Source organism: Schistocerca americana, chromosome 7 (assembly GCF_021461395.2).
Source record: "Schistocerca americana isolate TAMUIC-IGC-003095 chromosome 7, iqSchAmer2.1, whole genome shotgun sequence".
In the NCBI taxonomy this organism is placed as follows: Eukaryota; Metazoa; Arthropoda; class Insecta; order Orthoptera; family Acrididae; genus Schistocerca; species Schistocerca americana.
In genome coordinates this window covers 105,615,989-105,634,011 of record NC_060125.1, presented here as the reverse complement: position 1 = coordinate 105,634,011, position 18,023 = coordinate 105,615,989, and the positions used below count along the sequence as shown (strand labels likewise).

Below are 18,023 nucleotides of genomic sequence, written 5' to 3'. Positions count from 1 at the left end.
TTTGGCTCTTCAGTGTATAACACGAAAAAAATCGTGAGGGAGCACACGAATATTTACGACTTCATATCTCCTCAAGTATGTGTCGTACAATGATGTAAATTATCAGGTACATTCGGAGATGTAAGTGTATAGCGTCATCAAAATGTGTCATGAATACAGTTAGTAGTAAACAAGTAATACATTAAAACGACGTGCATTGTACAGCAGTTTTACTGCGTGAACGCGAAAATGTTGAAGGCGACAAACATAACGGAGACTGGCCGCGAGAAATTATTTCGTAAAGACTTGAAATTACGTGTAAATATTGCTGCATCCATTAAGTGACCTCATTCTCAAATACAGTATGAATAAAGTCCGCGAATTCGAGTGTCGTGAGCTAAACTGCCTTTCCACCCCCCCCCCCCCCCCCCTCCGTCGCTTTTTAAGTATGTGGTTGTGGTTGTTATCCTCACAGCAACAGCAATTGCCTTCATACAATAAGTGATATCAGTGCCAAATTTGGTGGTTAGGATAAGATGTGGAACATACGTACATACATATACATGGTGGTCCATTGATAGTGACCGGGCCAAATATCTCACGAAATAAGTATCAAACGAAAACCTACAAAAAACGAAACTCGTCTAGCTTGAAGGGAGAAACCAGATAGCACTATGGTTGGCCCGCTACATGGCGCTCCCTAGGGCCAAACGGATATCAACTGCTTTCCTTAAAATGAGAACCCCCATTTTTATTACATATTCGTGTAGTACGTAAAAAAATATGAATGTTTTAGTTGGACCACTTTTTTCGATTTGTGATAGATGGCGCTGTAATAGTCACAAACGGATAAGTACGTGGTATCACGTAACATTCCGCCAGAACAGACGGTATTTGCTCCGTGATACATTACCAGTGTTAAAATGGACCGTTTACCAATTGCAGAAAAGGTTGATATCGTGTTGATGTATGGCTATTGTGATCAAAGTGCCCAACAAGCGTGTGCTATGTATCTTGGACGACATCATCCAAGTGTCCGGACCGTTCGCCGGATAGTTGCGTTATTTAAGGAAACAGGAAGTGTTCAGCCACATGTGAAACGTCAAACACGACCTGTAATAAATGATGATGACCAAGTAGCTGTTTTAGCTGCTGTCGCGGCTAATCCGCACATCAGTAACAGACAATTGCACGAGAATCGGGATGATCAAAAGCGTCGGTGTTGAGAATGCTACATCAACATCGATTGCAAAAAGGTTCATATGGCTCTGAGCACTATGGGACTTAACATCTATGGTCATCAGTCCCCTAGAACTTAGAACTACTTAAACAGATGTTCGAGTCTCGGTCGGGCACACAGTTTTAATCTGCCAGGAAGTTTCATATCAGCGCACACTCCGCTGCAGAGTGAAAATCTCATTCTGGTAACCTAAGAACATCGCACAACACCCAGTCATCACGCATCGATTGCACCCGCACCATATTTCTGTGCACAAGGAATTGCATGGCAACGACTTTGAACGTCGTGTACAGTTGTGCAATTGGGCACAAGAGAAATTTCGGGAGAATGACAGATTTTTTGCACGCGTTCTATTTAGCGACGAAGCGTCATTCACCAACAGCGGTAAGGTAAACCGGCATAATATGCACTACTGGGCAACGGAAAATCCACGATGGCTGCGACAAGTGGAACATCAGCGACCTTGGCGGGTTAATGTATGGTGCTGCATTATGGGAGGAAGGATAATTGGGCCCCATTTTATCGATGGCAATCTAAATAGTGGAATGTATGCTGATTTACTACGTAACGTTCTACCGATGTTACTACAAGATGTTTCACTGCCTGACAGAATGGCGATGTACTTCTAACATGACGGATGTCCGGCATATAGTTCGCGTCCGGTTGAAGCGGTAAGCATATTTCATGACAGGTGGCTTGGTCGCCGAAGCACCATACTATGCCCCGCGCGTTCACCGGATCTGACGTCCCCGGATTTCTTCTTGTGGGGAAAGTTGAAGGCTGTTTGCTATCGTGATCAACCGACAACCCCTGACAACATGCGTCAGCGCATTGTCAATGCATGTGCGAACATTATGGAAGGCGAATTGCTCGGTGTTGAGAGGAATGTCATAATCGTATTGCCAAATGCAATGAGGTTGACGGACATCATTTCGAGCATTTATTGCGTTAATGTGGTATTTACAGGTAATCACGCTGTTACAGCATGCGTTCTCAGAAATGATAATTTCACAAAGGTACATGTATCACATTGGAACAACCGAAATAAAATGTTCAAACGTACCTACGTTCTGAATTTTAATTTAAAAAACCTACCTGTTACCAACTGTTTATCTAAAATTGTGAGCCATATTTTTGTGACTATTACAGTGCCATCAATCACAACGCGAAAAAAGTGGTCCAACTAAAACATTAATATTTCTTTACGTACTACACGAATACGTAATAAAAGTGGTGGTTCCTATTTAAAAAACTCAGTTGGTATCCGTTTGACCTATGGCAGCGAAATCTAGCGGGTCAACCATAGCGCCATCTGGTTTCACCCTTCAAACTACACAAGTTTCGTTCTTTGTAGTTATTTGGCGTCACCCTCGACCGTCGCCTCTCCTGGACCCCCCACCTCCGGACGATCCAAGCCAAGGCACGCTCCCAATTCTGTCTCCTCAAGTTCCTTTCTGGCCGTACATGGGGTCTGGACCCTTCCACCATCCTCCATACCTATAAATCCCTCATTCGCCCTATCGTTTGCTACGCCCACCCTGCCTGGATCTCCGCCTCCTCTACCTTTTACAAATCCCTTCAGATCCTAGAACGCCATGCTCTTCGCCTCGCCTGTCGCATCCATCTCCCGTCCCGCACGCGGATCCTGTACGACCTTATTCCGTTCCCCTCCTCCTCCTTTTCCTCGAATGGATACGGATCCACTACACCTCCCTTAATCCCGATCCTACTCACTCGCTTGTCTCTCCCGTCCTCTCCCGCCCCTGTCCGCTGCCGCGCCTGTATTTCCACATCCCACCTACTCTCCATCGCTCCACTCTCCATACCCTCTCCCAAGGTGGCTTCGGCCAGCTCCCCATCCCTGATGATGCCCTCCTCCCCTCCATTTACCCCTCTTACCAACTTTTATCCTCCCTCCCTCTTCCTATGGGCACCCTCTCTCCCTTCTCTCCCCCTTCCCTCCCTCCTCTCTTTCTCCTCATTCCTCCCCCGGGCTTCCCCTACCCCCATAGGAGGTATGGAGGATTCCTCCTACCATCTCCTCTGCCATTGGCATCTTTGCTCTCCTCTCTTCCTCCCTCACCCGCTTCTTCCCCTCTTGGCAGGTCCCCGGACTTGCACACATTACGTGGACATTCGCGCGCCGGAGATCATCGCCAAGTGTTTGTGTGTGGCGTCGTGTTCGTGCTCAAGTGTTCCAGTGTTTATTCGTTTGTGCTCCAAAGTTCGCGTGTGCCATCTATCATCTCTGTACGTGTCCACGTGCTCGAACATCCTTATCTTGGACTCTGCGCCCGTGAACGGCTCCATGTGTCTTAATTTTGTATGTCTACGTCTGTATATCCACCCTATTCTACGATTGTCTTCTTTTGTATCTTTAGTTTTATCTGTGGCCGAAGAGCGGCGTAATATTCCGCTGCTAGCCTACCTGTGTCAGGTGTGAAATTAACAATAAAGAAAGTGTTGTGGCTTGGCAAGACAGCCAAGCCACTATGAGGAAGCCGAAAGGCACGCGTTTAAGCTCACGCAGGCTGGCGTGAGGTCTGGAACAGGACAGGGTAATTAATATAGCCAATAACGTACGTAGTTGCTGGAATACTTAACTTCAATCCACAATTGGTGAACATCGCTCGTGACGGTACATGTTTTACAGCATCAATAGTAACTGGTAATGTCGCCTTGCTAGGTCGTAGCAAATGACGTAGCTGAAGGCTATGCTATCGTCTCGGCAAATGAGAGCGTAATTTGTCAGTGAACTATCGCTAGCAAAGTCGGCTGTACAACTGGGGCGAGTGCTAGAAAGTCTCTCTCTAGACCTGCCGTGTGGCGGCGCTCGGTCTGCAATAACTGGTAGTGGCGACACGCGGGTCCGACGTATACTACCGGACCGCGGCCGATTTAAGGGCTACCACCTAGCAAGTGTGGTGTCTGGCGGTGACACCACAGAAAGAGATGTCCATGTATTTCGAAACAGCCTTTGAAACCTGGGCAGGTACGTATTTCAAGATTTTAAACATGGGTGAAACAGCAACCGTTGAAATTCTTCACGATAAAGGATGACAGCCAAAACAATTGCAGGATAAAAATTTATTAAAATTCTTGACCAAGGTTTCGGTATATATAAATATATCTTCATCAGAAGTAAAATATCTAAAATTAAATCATGCAATGGAGATTAATAAAACAATTGTGCCAAAGGCGTCGTCAATAATTAAGACATCATCTCAATTTGTACAACATGACTATAGGCACAGGGTCAATGCGAACAGTTTAGCACCAGTACTTCGCCTATGAACTACTTCTGATGAAGGTGTATTTATACATACCGAAACCTTGGTCAAGAATTTTAATAAATTTTTATCCTGCAACTGTTTTGGCTGTCATCCTTTCTGGTGAAGAATTTCAACAGTTGCTGTATCAGCCATGTTTAAAATCTTGAAATAAAGAAAGAAAAAAAAGAAAAAGATCCAGACCGACCCCTGTAGCACTTACAGTTTATATGGTCCTAGTGAAATTCATATTTTTTTGACGTTTGTTGACACTGAAGGACAACATTCTGCTGCCCAAGGTGTCCCTGTACCGATGAGGCTATGATCGGTGTTGCAAGTGTACGTGAACAGGTGGGATCACGCACCTGTTCCGGGCCACCGTCTGAGAGCGTCCAGGATTGGATGCGCCGGCGCGTGCCCGTGGCCCAGGGCGACACGGGGTCAGAGACGGGCAGGAAGGCGGACGTGGGCGGCGGCAGCCAGGGTGGCGGGGGGCGGCAGTGGCGCAGCGACACCGCGTGCACCGCCGGGACCCGCACCAGCTGCGCCGCCGCCACGGCCTGCGGGGGACCGTGGGCGGGGGTGGGCGGCGGGGGCGGCGGCGGTAGCGGAATCTGGCAGGTCGGCGGCGGTGTGGGCGGCCGGGCCGGAGGTATCTGCTGCGCGGAGTCAGTAGGTTGCGGGGGTGGCGGCGGCGGCGGCGGCGGCGGCGGCGGCGGCGGTGGCGGCGGCGGCGGTGACGGCGAGGGGCAGCGCAGTGGGGAAGGCGCTTTGGGAGGCGGCGCCGCGGGCTCCGGTGGCGACGTGGGGTTGGCGGCGGGGGCGGTAGCGGGGGCTGCGGCGGCGGCGGGCTCGGCGGCGGCGGCGGGCTCGGCGGCGGCGGGCTCGGCGGCGACCTCGCAGACGCGCAGCGCGGCCGACTGCAGCAGGCTGACCTCGAGGGCCTCCGCGGCGCGCAGGAAGCGCGACAGGTCGTGCGCCGGCACCTCCGCGCCGCCCGTGTACATGAGGTCCAGCAGGCGTCGCATGTCCTCGTGGCTGACGTCCTGCAGGATCACCGTCACCGACTCGCCCGCGCCGCACGGGTGCTCTAGCAGCACGCGCTGCAACACAGTCCGCACCGGCCGCGTCAGCGTCCAGTCTGTGGGCCATCTCTCAGCAACCAAGTTGCTCGCCAGAACAGTACACAGGTGAGAAATAAACAGTATATCTGTGGTAAGGATTTAAGTGGTCTGAGGCACTGTTGTTGGAATATCGCACGTACAGAGGCCTAGAACGGAACCCAACTCTGTCACACAGCAGGACAACGGTGGAGCTCTTGAAGAATTCTGGCCTACCAGAGAATATAAACAAAAATCTTAAAGCGCGAGCTCCTAGACCTCCTAGGTCGTATGGTTCACCTACAGTCGACAAGGAAGGTACTCCACTGCGGCCTATTGTTAGCGCCATTGGTACTCCTACCTAGAGGCTGGAGAAAATTTAACTAAGTTGATGACTCTATAGTTTGCCGCCGCGAACGTCACATCAAAAACTCGCAGATGTTCACAGAGAAAATTAAGCAGATTAGAGTTGGCCCAAAAGACATTTTAGTCAGCCTAGACGTAACTTCACTATTTACGAAAGTTCCTGTGGAGGAGTGTGCTGACCACACGCCCTTCCTATCCGCATCCTCAACTGAGGATGACACGGCGGTCGATGGTACCGATGGGTCACTTGTGGCCTGAAGACGGAGCGCTAGTGCTGTGAGGACACACCGAAACTGTTGACAGAGTATTTTCCTCCTGAAACGAAAACCTTGTTCCGAGATGTTATGAAGACAGTAAATTTAATTAAATAACGGATGGAATGGCTATGGGTCCTCTGCTGTCTCCATCAGTGACCATCTTCTTCATGCAATATTTTCAAGGACGTGCATTAAATTTGACTCCCCTTCGTCTGTCTTCGTTTTATCGTTATGTTGACAACACATCTGTGGTTCGGCTACATGGCGTAGAAGCTCTTGATCATTTTAGTCAGGAACAGTACTCGTGGAGCCTTCAGTTCGCTGTCGCAAGAAAGGAAGGCTGTCATTCTTACAAGTCCTGGTACAAGGGAAGTCGGATGGACGCCTCGGCCACTCCACGCACCGAGAGCCGTCGCCCACTGATGTCTATCTTAGCGCACAGTGTTTTCACCATCCAGTCCGGAAGACAGTGGCTCTAAATACACCAATACACACAGCAAAAACAATTTCCGACGAGCACCACTCGGATTCCGATATTTATCATCTGAAGTACATGTTACGCACGTATGACACCGAGCGAGATCGCGCAGTGGTTAGACACTGGACTCGCATTCGGGAGGACGACGGTTCAATCCCGCGTCCGGCCATCCTTATTTAGGTTTTCCGTGATTTCCCTAAATCACTTCAGGCAAATGCGGGGATGGCTCCTCTGAAAGCGCACGGCCGACTTCCTTCCCCATCCTTCCCTAATCCGATGAGACCGATGACCTCGCTGTCTGGTCTCCTTCCCCCGACAACATTCCCCCCCCCCCCCCCCCAAATCCGAACGTATGGCTGTGATATTAAGCCAGCGATCTCCAAGAAAAGGAAACGTGCAAATGTTGAACATTCACGTGATGAGTCAACAATTGCATTCCTTTCGTTCTCCGGAGCTACATCCAGAAAAGTAGGCAGACTCCTGAGAAGACTCGATGTAGGAGCTATTATCCGAGCAGCTAAGACGATGAACGAGTTACTACACCCAGTTAAGAAGAGTCTCAGCCTCAGGATCCCTGGGGTTTTTAACAGCCCTTTTGAGTGCGGAAGTAGTTAAAACGGTCAGTCGATCTGTATAGTTCTCAATCGCTCTGCAGAAAATCAACGCCATATTGAAACTCGAGTACCGAGAAATCTACAGTTGCTGAGCACAACCTCAAAAACAAATACAAAATGTTATTTGATGAAACGAAAGTTTTGTCCCAGCCTCCCACGTACTGGGATTTTGTAATTAGAGACGGTTTAGAAATAAGACTGTGCGAGAAGAACTCCAACCGTTACAGCGGATATCATCTTAGGCGTGCAGAGAAGCGACTCTCGATTCAGAGAAGAGCCAGAGATACTCGTCGCAATGTTTAGGCTAAGATGGGAGCCACCAGCGCAGACATTGACAGTACTGTGTACTTCCCGACCAACCACAAGACGTCTATGGGCTATACAAGAACACCACAGTAGCAGTTTTGAGAGTCAGTTGCTCCTGACGATGCCAATGGAGGTAACCATCGAAAGTACGAGGTTTTATCCTGAACCAACGCGACAGGAAGACCGAGAATGATTTATAACAGTTAAATTGTCAGCTACGAATGAAAATGCCATGTACTTATTATTAAAACGTGACCAGTTAAGACACCCGATAATGAAATTGAGCAACAGGCCCATATGGAGAAAGTCCGTCATCCAATACCTTGGCGTCTTCTTGGACGAGTAGGAGAAATATTCTGCACATTTTGAAGAAATGTGCAGGAAGTGGTGAACAAAATTATTAGTCTAGCAAGGTTCGATTAAAAGCTATCAACTCAAACAATAAGAACGTATCGTAACGCTACCGTAAGTGCGATGATGGGATATTGTGCCAGTGTTTTGGTCCACAGACATCTGCTAACAACGTCGGCACCGGTAGGTAATGCAGAGCAAGGAAGAACATGGAACTGTTGGTACTGCGTCTGTTGAGGCGTTGCAGGAAGTACTTGGTTACACCCAGTCCACGTCTAGGTAGGAAAAGTAGGAGATGTATTGAATGAAAAAAGAGCAAAACATGAAGCGCAGAATCTAATGAGAATACGGGCCATAGGCAAACAGGAAATTCAAAACCAGATCCTCCGCCTCTGTCAGATGATTTGCAAACAGCGAGGAGCACTTTAGCTTTTGTCCCAAACATAGAGCAGACACTGGAAATGAGGCACCTAAATTCCCAAGAAGGCCTGACACACTTCTTGACGGGTCATTGGTCTTAAGTTACTTACCGGCATTGAACGGCTCAGGGAAGAACCACCTAATGTGTCTGTGGTGAAGAAGGCACACCAGATCATACTATCTGGAAATGTCCGCAGTATGGCGATGTTGTTGATGTTGATCGGCAATGTGCTGGCGTAGGCTGTCGCCAGCACACCAGTCGGCAAAGATGTAACGCGGAGATCGGTAGTGGGCGCTGGATCAAGAGCACATAACACGAGAAGGCCAGAGAAACACGCACAAGCAACATGCCGACGATGCTCTCTGGACAAAATGTACAGGGTGATTAGAATTAAACTTTCAAAACACTTAGAAATAACACCACTGGTCAGAGTGACGTCAAATTGCAACGGAATAGTATCGGGGAAGGGGGAAAACGTATGGCAGAAGAAAAAAATATTGTGAAAATTGATCAATAGATGGCGCTGTATGTGCCAGAATACGTAAATGAAAAACGACTCATGCCCCATGGCGCACGACCCAATGATGTTGGCATAAACGCGCCAGGTACACGGCTTTACCTTCTTCCGCGTCTGCGAAGTTCGCCATGACTGTCTCAATGCAGAATCGCGTTCTGCTTGTAAAGCTGTATTACAAGAATGATGCGGCGGCCGGCCGGAGTGGCCGTGCGGTTCTAGGAGCTACAGTCTGGAACCGAGCGACCGCTACGGTTGCAGGCTCGAATCCTGCCTCGGGCATGGATGTGTATGATGTCCTTAGGTTAGTTAGGTTTAATTAGATCTAAGTTCTAGGCGACTGATGACCTCAGAAGTTAAGTCGCATAGTGCTCAGAGCCATTTGAACCAATTTTTGAATGATACGGCACGCGGTTTGAGGCGCCACGTCACGGACTGCTAGGCCCCTGCCGCCGGAGTTTCGAGTCCTCCCTCGGGCATGAATGTGTGTGTTGTTCTTAGCATAAGTTGGTTTAAGTAGTGTGTAAGTCTAGGGACCGATGGCCTCTGCAGTTTGGTACCTTAGGAATTCACACACATTTGAACATCTGAACAAGAATGATGACTGTGCACAACTCGCTCTACAGGTTCCAGACTCTGAAGTGTTTGAACAAAGGCTTTGGTCGGATGACGGTGGGTCTGGAGAAAATGGTTCGGGAACTCGAAAAGACGGGTTCTTTTGGTGTACAACCTGGTAGAGGAAGGAAACGAACTGATTCGACGTCAGTGGAAGCAGAGGCCACAGCAATGCAGTGCAGGAGGAGACGAATGGTGGTGTGCAAACGTATAGTGCACGAAGAATTGCCCGAACATTGAACAAGCCCGTGAGCACGGTGCGTAAGATCTTGCAAAACATCGTTCTTTGCTGTCCATTCAAAATTACCCACATGCACAAGTTGCTTCCAGTTGACTGGCCAGCAAGAGATACCTTGCTTTATTATTGCTTGCTCGGATGGAAGTGGACAATGACTGGCCTTCGAAGATTTTGTGGACAGACGGAACCAACTTCCATCTGACAGGATATATTAATGCACAGAATTCTCGAATATGGGTAACGGAAATTCACACGCAAATGAACCAGGCACACTTCATCCTGAAAAGGTCACTATGTGGTGCGGGCTTACGGCATCATTTATCATGATTTTTTTGAAGAGACAGGTGCTTCCGGCCCTGTTACCTGTACTTTCACTGGTAAGCGCTATGAGTGTTCAAATGGTTCAAATGGCTCTGAGCACTATGCGACTTCTGAGGTCATCAGTCGCCTACAACTTAGAACTAATTAAACCTAACTCACCTAAGGACATCACACACATCCATGCCCGAGGCAGGATTCGAACCTGCGACCGTAGCGGTCGCTCGGCTCCAGACTGTAGCGCCTAGAGCCGCACGGCCACTCCGGCCGGCGCTATGAGCGTCTTTTGCGCAACCACGCCATCCCAGGTCTCCAACAGCTTGGATGTGTGGATGGGATCATTTTTTATGCAAGATGGTGCACCTCCTCACATTGCAGGTCGACTTAAGCAGCTGCTGAAGCGCCATTTTGGAAATGCTAGAGTTATCAGCCGCTAATTCCCTACAGCCTGGCTGTCCCGGTCGCCTGATCTTAATCCGTGTGACTTCTGGCTGTATGGCTATCTGAAAGACTTCGTGTTCAGTGTTCCGATTGCATACTTAGCCGCATTGAAGGCACGCATTGCGCAACACATTCTGAAAGTGTCCCAGAAGACACTTCGATTAGTTGTGGAGCATGCTGTTTCTCGGTTTGAACTTGTAGAAAACGGTGGACAGCATATTGAACAGGTTCACGCCAGTCACATGGACATTAATAATCCGATTTTATTTTGACTGATACTTTATATGCGGTGATTGGCCTCAGGACAATTAGAAACCGATTTTTCCCATCCGGTTTGATATGACTTTGCCGTGGTGGATTGGCCTGCGTAACAGTATCACATCTGTACACACATGCACACTGTTTAACGTCTAACGTACACCTTACAAGGGAACCTCCCCATCGCACCCCCATCAGATTAAGTTGTAAGTTGGCACAGTGGATAGGCCTTGAAAAACTGTACACAAATCAATCGAGAAAGCAGGAAGAAGTTGTGTGGAACTAAGAAAAAAAATGCAAAATATACAAACTGAGTAGTCGAAGCGCAAGATAGGCAAAATCAAGGATAGTGTGATGTTAGGAGCGCCGTGGTCCCGTGGTTAGTGCGAGCGGATGTGGAACGAGAGGGCCTTGGTTCAAGTCTTCCCTCGAGTGAAAGTTTACTTTCCGTATTTTCGCAAAGTTATGATCTGTCCGTTCGTTCATTGACGTCTCTGTTTGCTGTAATAAGTTTAGTGTCTGTGTTTTGCGATCGCACCGCAAAACCGTGCGATTAGCAGACGAAAGGACGTGCCTCTCCAATGGGAGCCGAAAATGTTTGATCGCAAGGTCATAGGTCATAGGTCCTCCACTGGAATACTCGTCTGATATATTCTGTACGACACAGGTGACGGCATGTGCGTCACATAAGAGGAATATGTTGTCGACCCACCTAACTTGTACACTTGGCGAATGGGAAAAAGATTCTTCTACCTTGCCCGATTTAGGTTTTTCTTGTGGATGTGATAATCACTCCCAAAAAGTGATGAAAACATAAGAGTTTGTCACATAAACTGCAACAAATGAATGCAACAGTTTCACAGTCACTGAAATCAGTAATTGAAAATGCAAGTGTTTGTACTAGTTTTGTTCTTATAATGACCGAAGCTAGTAATAAATCAAATTATACGTAAACTAAGACTGTGTATTGTGAGTCGTATAACAAACCCCACTGCAGAAACATGCCTTGGCCGTGACGGAGGTAATTTATCTCGATCTTGCAACATGAGGTAAGCGACATACTCCATGTGATAGCACATGTCTGACGAAATAACTACGGAAGAAAACTGAAAGATAGTAAGGGTTCTGTTAAAAGTAATCGAACAATGTTAGTAGTGCGAATTCAGATGACATTGTGGAAGGGGGGGAGGGGGGTGGCGGCGGGGAAGAGAGAGGGAGACAGAGAGAGATAGAGAGGGAGAGAGAGAGAGAGAGAGAGAGAGAGAGAGAGAGAGAGAGAGAGAGAGTGGAAGGGTGCCAACAGGCTGCAATGGTACATTCTCGCTGTTTATTAAGGAACTCATTTAATTCACATCCCCCAATATCGTTTCTTATTTCTTCCCTTGTTGCAGTTTTTAAATGCAAGATATTATTAAAGTAACATTTACATGCATACCAATATAAAATTTGTATGATAAAAAGTTATTTTCCTGCACATAAAGTAATTTCAAATCGTTGTACATATTTTGTGCTTTCGAGGAACGTGAAACTTTGATTATTATAACTCTCATCATTATGGTCACTATCAACAGTACTAGCGACGGAAACTGAAGTAAGTGAAATATGTATGAACTGATTTTGTTCACGGTATTATGTCTCTGGACGTTTGTAGAACCTTGACGGAAAGAAATTTTTTTACAGTGGGCATGTATTGGGAGTGGTTGTGTATGGAGCATAATGCTGTTTTGTGTTGCATTAATTGTCATTATCCATGAAGAGATAGTCTGTTTGTACCTAAGTAAAATTCATGAATACTGTAAAAAGTGAAGAGAAACACGAAATCCAACGAAGATCCAAGTTACCCTTCATCTTAACAAAGCTAAATGTCTCCTGATACTCAAGTCTACATCATAATGACTACCCAGATTATCTAGGAGTAGTATTATTTAGTATAATATGGGAGAGTCTTCACAGAACCAGGACCTACAAGAAACACTTAGAAAGCATCGCTGCGAAGCTGAGATCGCGTGATAGCATCAAACAGAAGCTGAGCAGCACCTCGTGGGGCGCAAGAGCTGCAATACTACGATGTCCGTGCTTAGGATTCGTCTATTCTGTCTCCGAATACTGTGCCCCAGTACGACATAATAGTTCACGTGCACAAAAATCGACGTTCTCTTACATGAAGCGATGACAATAAGAGGTTGCAACAGGTGTACTCCTTTTCGCTGAATACCAAGCCACATTGTGCTACCAGATCTTCTAAGACAGAATGCTCTTCTAAGGGGATACTAAATACTAATTGAAGTTCTCAGCTCCCAACACACTATAATATGCCTGCAGTTAAATTGAGCCGATTAAAATCCTGGTTGTCACCACTCACATTGGCGGAATCGCTGCTGTTAGTGGGTTTCAACGTGAGGAGGAAGTAGTCAGAAATATGGAGTAGCTTTGGTCACTGGGAATATCAGACCCTTATAAGACCTCTTACAAGACGGGTCAGAATGTAATTACCACTTCGTGCTTGGACATGGCATCTGTGAAGGAAGCCTCCGTCAATGGGAAAAGGCCTCGCCTTCTCAATGTGAGTCTGGCAGTGAACATCAGACCATCAAACAGATTGTAACAAGCTGCAGCAGGTGAGCTTACCCTGAAGTCACAGAGACAGCCATTGAATGTATTAAAAAACCCAGATATTACTTTGTAGGTCTAGTGTTTTAGTTTTATTTATTTTGGAAAGTTGTGCAATTTATGTACGGTAGTTGCAATTCAGTGGATATTAGTGTACGCTAAGTAAATAAATAATGAAAAATTGGATATATGAAGGGAAAATCCTGTGTTTAATAGTGTATTTAAAACAAAATTGGGACTCTAAAATCAGCTTCGCAAGCAAGAGTATATCACTAGACGCACTGTGTCAACTACACAAACGAAATAAAATTGTAAATGGACAACAAAGTATTACAGTATTACTGTATAGTTCTCGTGCTAACTTTTGTATTTATTCCTCAAAGCGCTGTGGAATATACAATGATGCAAACAGGGCACTGTGGGATTTAATGAGGTTTGTTAGGTGGTATTGTCGATACTTTCCTTATTTATGTAAATTACTTAAATCAAGAAATAGGTTAGAAGAGGAATGATCGTTTTACACGACGCATACACCGTCACGCATCCAACCTAGCCTACGAAGTTAAAATATAGGTGTACAGGTATGTGTATACGCTTGTTTGTTCGTGAAGTATCCACAGCTTTCTGATAAAGTAATAGGTAAGCCAATTATGAAAGGTTCCCACGATCTTCGTTTAAATTGCACTGCCTTCTCAGTATTCACACACTAATCTTTAGAAAAACGGAGGGAATGAAGCCGACGGCTGCTGTCAGCGGTTATTACGTGACTGCCCACACGCGACGTGCTACTACAGGCGAGGAGCTCGCCTGATGTGGCGGTCCAAGCCAAAACCAGGGCTTCCGTTGCGCCACTGGCTCCATCACTGCCACACAGTTGACACTTCACTTCCAACTCGCTGGGCAACTTCTAGCAATACTACCTCGATGAAATTCCGTTCACTCCGCAAAACGGTGCTCGCAATCAGCATCTGGCATGTCTACAGTATTTACTAATTCGAGCGGATACTCTAAATGGCTCTGAGCACTATGGGACTTAACATCTGTGGTCATCAGTCCCCTGGAACTTAGAACTACTTAAACCTAACCAACCTGAGGATATCACACACATCCATGCCCGAGGCAGGATTCGAACCTGCGACCGTAGCAGTCCCGCGGTTCCGGACTGAAGCGCCTATAACCGCACGACCACCGCGGCCGGCGCGGATACTCTACCAACGCGCCAAAGCAAAACGGGAAGTCATACGCCGCGAGGTTTATTACTGAAGGAAACACAGCATTTAGTGCACACAATGTCCGACATATTACTAACCGCCTCAAAAGAGCATACATATTCCCTCACAGAGCTGTGCGTGGTGCACAACTGGTACCAAGTGATGATGTCGCCCTCCAATTCTGACAGAATTCGCAGTGAAGAAGTGATGTGCATGTACCAGTCTAATGCATGCAATCAGTGTGGTACACTGGAGGTCGACAAGGAGACGTAACGAAGAGCCACAACGGAGATACCGGGTCTGCATGTGCCCGTGACCACATCGTAAATTACGTTACCCTATTTGTAACGTGGCCAGAAGGAAGTGTAATATTTACTCTCATGCTGTACAGCATAATACCAATATTATATTTATCGTGTTGCAATACATATACAAAGATGACAAAACTACTACATGTCAACATTTAAACTTAGCTCTCCACCACAAAATACCACAAATCACAATAGCTATACACGGATATCAAAGTCTTTCAAGTATTTTATCTCACTACTGGTCACTGGTCACTGTCAGGATATTTTCGAAATGAACCTTTTAGGCACCTTCAGGATATGTTGATACAACATGAGCAACTGTATGTCGCTGTTGAGTATACCTATCCGAGTGCCGATACTCGAAGAGTGTCTGCTGACGTTCTCGAGATAGTGGCACAGACATTATGGAGAATCTAAACGCAATGAATCACAGCCAGGAAATCCACTTGCGTGTGTTCTGTTTAGCATGTTGTTGTTGTGGTTTCAGTCCTGAGACTGGTTTGATGCAGCTCTCCATGCTACTCTATCCTCTGCAACCTTCTTCATCTCCCAGTACCTACTGCAGCCTACATCCTTTTGAATCTGCTTAGTGTATTCATCTCTTGGTCTCCCTCTACAATTTTTACCCTCCACGCTGCGCTCCAATACTAAATAGGTGATCCCTCGATGTCTCAGAACATGTCCTACCAACAGACCCCTTCTTCTAGTTAAGTTATGCCACAAGCTCCTCTTCTCCCTAATTCTATTCAGTACCTCCTCATTAGTTATGTGATCTACCCCTCTAATCTTCAGCATTCTTCTGTAGCACCACATTTCGAAAGCTTCTATTCTCCTCTTGTCTAAACTATTTATTGTCCACGTTTCACTTCCATACATGGCTACACTCCATACAAATACTTTCAGAAACGACTTCCTGACATTTAAATCTATACTTAATGTTAACAAATTTTTCTTCTTCAGAAACGCTTTCCTTGCCAATGCCAGTCTACATTTCATACCCTCTCTACTTCGACCATCATCAGTTATTTTGCTCCCCAAATAGCAAAACTACTTTACCACTTTAAGTGTCTCATTTCCTAATCTAATTCCCTCAGCATCACCCGACTTAATTCGGCTACATTCAATTATCCTCGTTTTGCTTTTGTTGATGTTCATCTTATGCCCTCCTACCAAGACACTGTCCACTCCGTTCAACTGCTCTTCCAAGTCCTTTGCTGTCTCTGACAGAATTACAATGTCATCGGCGAACCTCAAAGTTTTTATTTCTTCTCCATGGATTTTAATACCTTCTCCGAACTTTTCTTTTGTTTCCTTTATTCCTTGCTCAATATACAGATTGAATAACATCGGGGATAGGCTACAACCCTGTCTCACTCCCTTCCCAACCACTGCTTCCCTTTCATACCCTTCGACTCTTATAACTGCCATCTGCTTTCTGTACAAATTGTAAATAGCCTTTCGCTCCCTGTATTTTACCCCTGCCACCTTCGGAATTTGAAAGATAGTATTCCAATTAACATTGTCAAAAGCTTTCTCCCAGTCTACAAATGCTAGAAACATAGGTTTGCCTTTCCTTAATCTTTCTTCTAAGATAAGTCGTAGGGTCAGTATTGCCTCACGTGTTCCAACACTTCTACGGAATTCAAACTGATATTCCCCGAGGTCGGCTTCTATCAGTTTTTCCATTCGTCTGTAAAGAATTCGTGTTAGTATTTTGCAGTTGTGACTTATTAAGCTAATTGTTCGGTAATTTTCACATCTGTCAACACCTGCTTTCTTTGGGATTGGAATTATTATATTCTTCTTGAAGTCTGAGGGTATTTCGCCTGTCTCATACATCTTGCTCACCAGATGGTAGAGTTTTGTCAGGACTGGCTCTCCCAAGGCTGTCAGTAGTTCTAATGGAATTTTGTCTACTCTCAGGGCCTTGTTTCGACTCAGGTCTTTCAGTGCTCTCTCAAACTCTTTAAGCAGTATCACATCTCCCACTTCATCTTCTTCTACCTCGTCTTCCAAAAAATGGTTCAAATGGCTCTGAGCACTATGGGACTCAACTTCTGAGGTCATTAGTCCCCTAGAACTTAGAACTAGTTAAACCTAAGGACATCACAAACATCCATGCCCGAGGCAGGATTCGAACCTGCGACCGTAGCGGTCCTGCGGTTCCAGACTGCAGCGCATTTAACCGCACGGCCACTTCGGCCGGCCCTCGTCTTCCATTTCCATAATATTGTCCTCAAGTACATCGCTCTTGTATAGACCCTCTATACACTCCTTCCACTTTTCTGCTTTCCCTTCTTTGCTTAGACCTGGGTTTCCATCAAAGCTCTTGGTATTCATGCAAGTGGTTCTCCTTTCTCGAAAGGTCTCTTTAATTTTCCTGTAGGCAGTATCTCTCTTACCCCTAGTGAGATAAGCCTCTACATCCTTACATTTGTCCTCTAGCCATCGCTGCTTAGCCATTTTGCACTTCCTGTCGATCTCATTTTTGAGACGTTTCTATTCCTTTTTGCCTGCTTCATTTACTGCATTTTTATATTTTCTCCTTTCATCAATTAAATTCAATATTTCTTCTGTTACCCAAGGGTTTCTACTAGCCCTCGTCTTTTTACCTATTTGATCCTCTGCTGCCTTCACTATTTCATCCCTTAAAAAGTGCCCATTCTTCTTCTACTGTATTTCTTTCCCCCAGGCCTGTCAATTGTTCCCTTATGCTCTCCCTGAACCTCTGTACAACCTCTGGTTTAGTCAGTTTATCCAGGTCCCATCTCCTTAAATTCCCACAGTTTTGCAGTTTCTTCAGTTTTAATCTACAGTTCATAACCAATAGATTGTGGTCAGAGTCCACATCTGCCCCTGGAAATGTCTTACAATTTAAAACCTGGTTCCTAAATCTCTGTCTTACCATTATATAATCTATCTGATACCTTTTAGTATCTCCAGGGTTCTTCCATGTATACAACTTCTTTCATGATTCTTGAACCAAGTGTTGGCTATGATTAAGTTATGCTCTGCGCAAAATTCTACCAGGCGGCTTCCTCTTTCATTTCGTAGCCCCAATCCATATTCACCTACTATGTTTCCTTCTCTCCCTTTTCCTACTGACGAATTCCAGTCACCCATGAC

The 18,023-nt window shown here is 46.1% G+C and overlaps 1 protein-coding gene across 1 annotated transcript in view; it reads right to left on the bottom strand.

The window, feature by feature from the left end:
- Window positions 1–18,023, bottom strand: part of LOC124622745 (zinc finger protein 74-like) — a 559,769-nt gene that overhangs the window by 64,980 nt on the left and 476,766 nt on the right. The window contains exon 5 of the mRNA XM_047148535.1: window positions 4,854–5,591. Coding sequence (XP_047004491.1) covers window positions 4,854–5,591 — 738 coding nt within the window. The remainder of the gene's footprint in view (window positions 1–4,853; window positions 5,592–18,023) is intronic.